The 3,886-nt window shown below is 34.8% G+C and overlaps 1 protein-coding gene across 1 annotated transcript in view; it reads left to right on the top strand.

Moving 5' to 3' along the window:
• LOC101504179 (sister chromatid cohesion protein PDS5 homolog C) overlaps positions 1 to 1,337 on the top strand; it is an 8,831-nt gene extending 7,494 nt beyond the window's left edge. The window contains exons 14-15 of the mRNA XM_012716142.3: positions 5 to 26; positions 424 to 1,337. Of these exons, the coding sequence (XP_012571596.1) occupies positions 5 to 26; positions 424 to 952 (551 nt within the window). The 3' untranslated portion in view covers positions 953 to 1,337. The remainder of the gene's footprint in view (positions 1 to 4; positions 27 to 423) is intronic.
• Positions 1,338 to 3,886: the final 2,549 nt, after the last annotated feature.

Genomic DNA, 3,886 nt, shown 5'->3' with positions numbered 1-3,886 from the left:
CAAGGAAAGCTGGGTGTGTCTTCCAGGTTTTTCAATATCAATTTAACAACTTGTCTGATCCACCTTCTGTTTATATATGTCAAATCATTTTTTTTTGATAAAAATGTCAATCGCATTTTACTAGATTCCCACCTCGTATTTTGTTATGGTAGGTGTTGTGCAATTGTAGAAGATAGTACATAAGATTGTACATCTTAAACCGTCAATTTATAGCTATTAAACTCATTATATTTTCTCAAAGCATTCTCGCTGTGTTTAATAGAGAAATTATTAAATAAAGTAAAATGTATTTTATATCTTGTAAGTATAACAATCATTTAATACTTTCTTTATTTAGTAGTTAAGAGGTTTATTTAGGAGAGTGAATAGAAGACATTAAACTTATTATTAATATCTAATTTTTTTTTCTACCTGGATTTGTAGTGGTGGGGCAACTGGATCAAGTAAATCAAAGGGTGTATCCATGAAGTCTGGTCAGAAGTCCAAAGATGACAACAAATCCAAAGAATCCAAGACCGTTAGCAAATCTGAGGATGAAGTTAAGGACAACACTCCTAAAATTGGTAGCAGTAAATCTGCTGCACAGAAAATGACTAGTAAAGCCAAGAACATTGGTAGTTCCAAGACAAGCAAACCAAAGGACGACAGCACTATCACGCCAAAGCCCTCTGCCAAGTCTAAGGAAGAAAACCCAAAGAGTGGAAAATCCAAGCAAAAAACCCCAAAGACTGCTGCTTCTGAGGGAAAGCCCCCCAAAAGTGGTGGAAAGTCTACTGGCGATGGCAGTGGCAAGGTGAAATCTGGTTTATTGAAGAGAAAAAATTTGGGGAGTGACAACTCAGACTCAGATGTTTCAGAAAGAGAGGTAGAAGATACAAAGGGCAAGACATCAAGTTCATCAAAGGCACAAGTAAGTGAGACCAAGAAGGCAAAGAAGCGTCAGAGAAGCTAGAAGGAATATTTATTCTTTGATTATTCCTTAATTATTTGCTTGCCTTCTGCATATCAGTGCACTTTCTTACATAATTTGAATATTTCTTTCTCTAGCCCGTGTCCTCTGATGAATCTGAGCCGTGTATTAGGTATCTGATAATAGTTTTCGGTGATCAGATCGTTGTTGTTATGCTAGCATTATTATCTTTAGACTAGTTTAGCCGTGTTTCGGGTTAATAATAGGACAATATTTTTAGTTTTTTTTCCCCCTTTGTTTCTGGATGGATGGTATTTTTTGAAAGCAACAGCTAAAGTCAGTTGGTTAGCAACCTTCATTGAAAGAATGCTATGGCGGTATTCTCCAATGCTTACAGATAAATTATAGACCACCCAATTAATTTTCATTTTTATGGTGTACACTATTGTGATGTGTGTTTATTGTTGGGATGATGCATTGAGCATGGTTTATGGGGTGTGAACTATTAAATTTGGAGCAGTAACAGGTGCTTCCAGCTCTTTTAAAGTGAGTAACAGCACGGAAGGAGATGCTTGATTAAAGCTGTAGCCCAAGTTGTCACGAATTAGGGTTTGATGTCCTTTTTCATTGAAATTTTTCAGTATAAATAATCATTATAATATTTACATTTAATAATTACAAATTAAGGGAATAAAATCAAATCTTAATTTGTCTAACTTATTTTAAGAAAACTGATAAATATAATTACAAATTAATATTATTTTCTGATTCACATCCCTCTCAAATTTACGTGGCTGGTCAAGGAATATCAATTTGCTAATTAGAAATTGATGGTGCGGGCGACAAACAACTTTGGTAAGAATGTCAACAACTTGATGTGAGGGATGAATATAACCTGATTATCATAGACCTCATGAATATAGTGACAATCTACTTCATTATGTTTGGTGTGCTTATGAAAAATACAACTTACAACAATTTGAATATCACTTGTATTGTCAACATAAAGAGATGTCGACTCTGTTTGAGGGAATTCAATTTCAGTCAAAAGACCACGAAGCCAAACTATCTCAAAACAAGTAGTAGACATAGTACGATAATATGATTCAGTAGATGACTTAGAGACTCTTGTTTGTTTTTTTACTTTTCTATGATATAAGTGAAAAATCGAGAAATATGCACTAATCAGTGACATATCACCGAGTGTTAGGACACCCAACCCAATCGGCGTCACTATAGGCAATCAATTTGGAAACTGTGTCAATGGAAAATAAGAGACCTTGTTGAGAGGTACCTAGCAAATAATGAATTATGCGACGAACTGCTGCCAAGTAAAGGTGGTGAGGAGAGTGCATGTACTGACTTACTTGTTGAACAACAAATGAGATGTCAAGTCGGGTAGTTGTCAAATAATTAAGACTACCCATAAGTTGTCAATATAATAAAGGATCTCTCAATAGATCACCCTCATCTCAGTGATATTTCACATTAACCTCAACAGGAGTATCTACTGAATTAGCTGATTGGAGTCACGCCATAGAAGTAAGGTATGTTGCATACTTATGTTGATGAAGAAATATACGCTTGGAGGTAGAATGAACCTCAAGACCAAAGAAATACTGCAAGTTACCAAGATATCTCATATGAAAGGCAATTTGCAATTGATGTTTAAATTTCTAGATAGATGTCTGATCAAATCAAGTAATGACCATATCATCAACATAAAGGAGTAGTAGAACAATGCATGTAGATGTGCGATGAATAAATAAAGAGGAGTCATGCTAACTCTAAGTGAAAGAGAAACCAAGTAGAGTGGAACAAAATTTATCATGCCATGCTCTAGATGCTTGTTTCAAACCATATAAAGAGCGTTTGAGCTTGCACACACCATGAGATGAAGAAAATAGACCTTAAGAAGGAGTCATATAAATATCTTCGGTGAGATCACCGTGAAGAAATGAATTCTTCACATCCATTTGATGAAGAGTTCACCCATTAGAAGCAGCTATAGAGAGTACAGTGCGAAAAATTGTCATTTTGGCTACTTATGCAAATGTCTCATCATAATCAATTTCATATTCCTATTTGTTTTCTAAGGCAACCAATTGAGCCTTTTACCAATTCAGGGACCCATTAAAATTCAATTTAATATAATACACTCATTTGCAGCCTATAGATTTGATATGAGTAGGACAATAAATAATATCCCATGTGAAATTTTCTTGAATAGCCTGAAGTTCCTCATTCATTGCTTTTATCCAACAAACATCTTTAACAACATGTGAGTAATAAGTAGGAATATATATGTTAGAGAGAGATGCAAACAAAGAAGTATGTGAGGAATTATACATGTCTAGTGAATATCTATCTAGTGTGCAAGACGCTCTACTAGAACGTCATGGTGCAACCGATACAGGATCAGGTGGCGGATCAGGGTTGAGAAAGGAGGTTATAACCTGCTGTTTGTGTTTTCTAACATATATATTTCATGGTTTAAAATGTTCTATTGATTAAGGCGTAATAGAAAAGTTGGGGAAAATAGCAATATCATTCATGACAAGAGAAAAACATTGAAACATAAATTGATTATAAAAAAATGTCACATTCCTAAAAATGCAAAAACGTTGGTTAGAAAAATCATAACACATAAAGCCCTTATGAGAGTGAATATATCCCATAAATGTGCATTGAGCAGACTGCACTCCAAGCTTATGTCGTTCAAATGGAGGTAGATCAACAAAACACACACATCCTAAAGTATGTAAATCACTATAATCAAGCTTAATTTTAAAAAGACGAAAAAAAGGGGAGTCAAAATCAATAACTGTAGAAGAAAGACGATTGATCAGGAAGGCAGTTGTGGAAAGAGCCTCCACCCAATATCGAGATGATATAGAAGCTTGAAGAAGTAAGGTGCGCACTACATAAACCAAATGATGATTCTTACATTATACCATTTCATTTTGTTGGGGGGGG

The sequence above is a fragment of the Cicer arietinum genome, chromosome 5, assembly GCF_000331145.2.
Source record: "Cicer arietinum cultivar CDC Frontier isolate Library 1 chromosome 5, Cicar.CDCFrontier_v2.0, whole genome shotgun sequence".
Classification (NCBI taxonomy): domain Eukaryota; kingdom Viridiplantae; phylum Streptophyta; class Magnoliopsida; order Fabales; family Fabaceae; genus Cicer; species Cicer arietinum.
The sequence above is the reverse complement of the archived record's forward strand: the minus strand, read 5'-3'. Positions and strand labels throughout refer to the sequence as shown.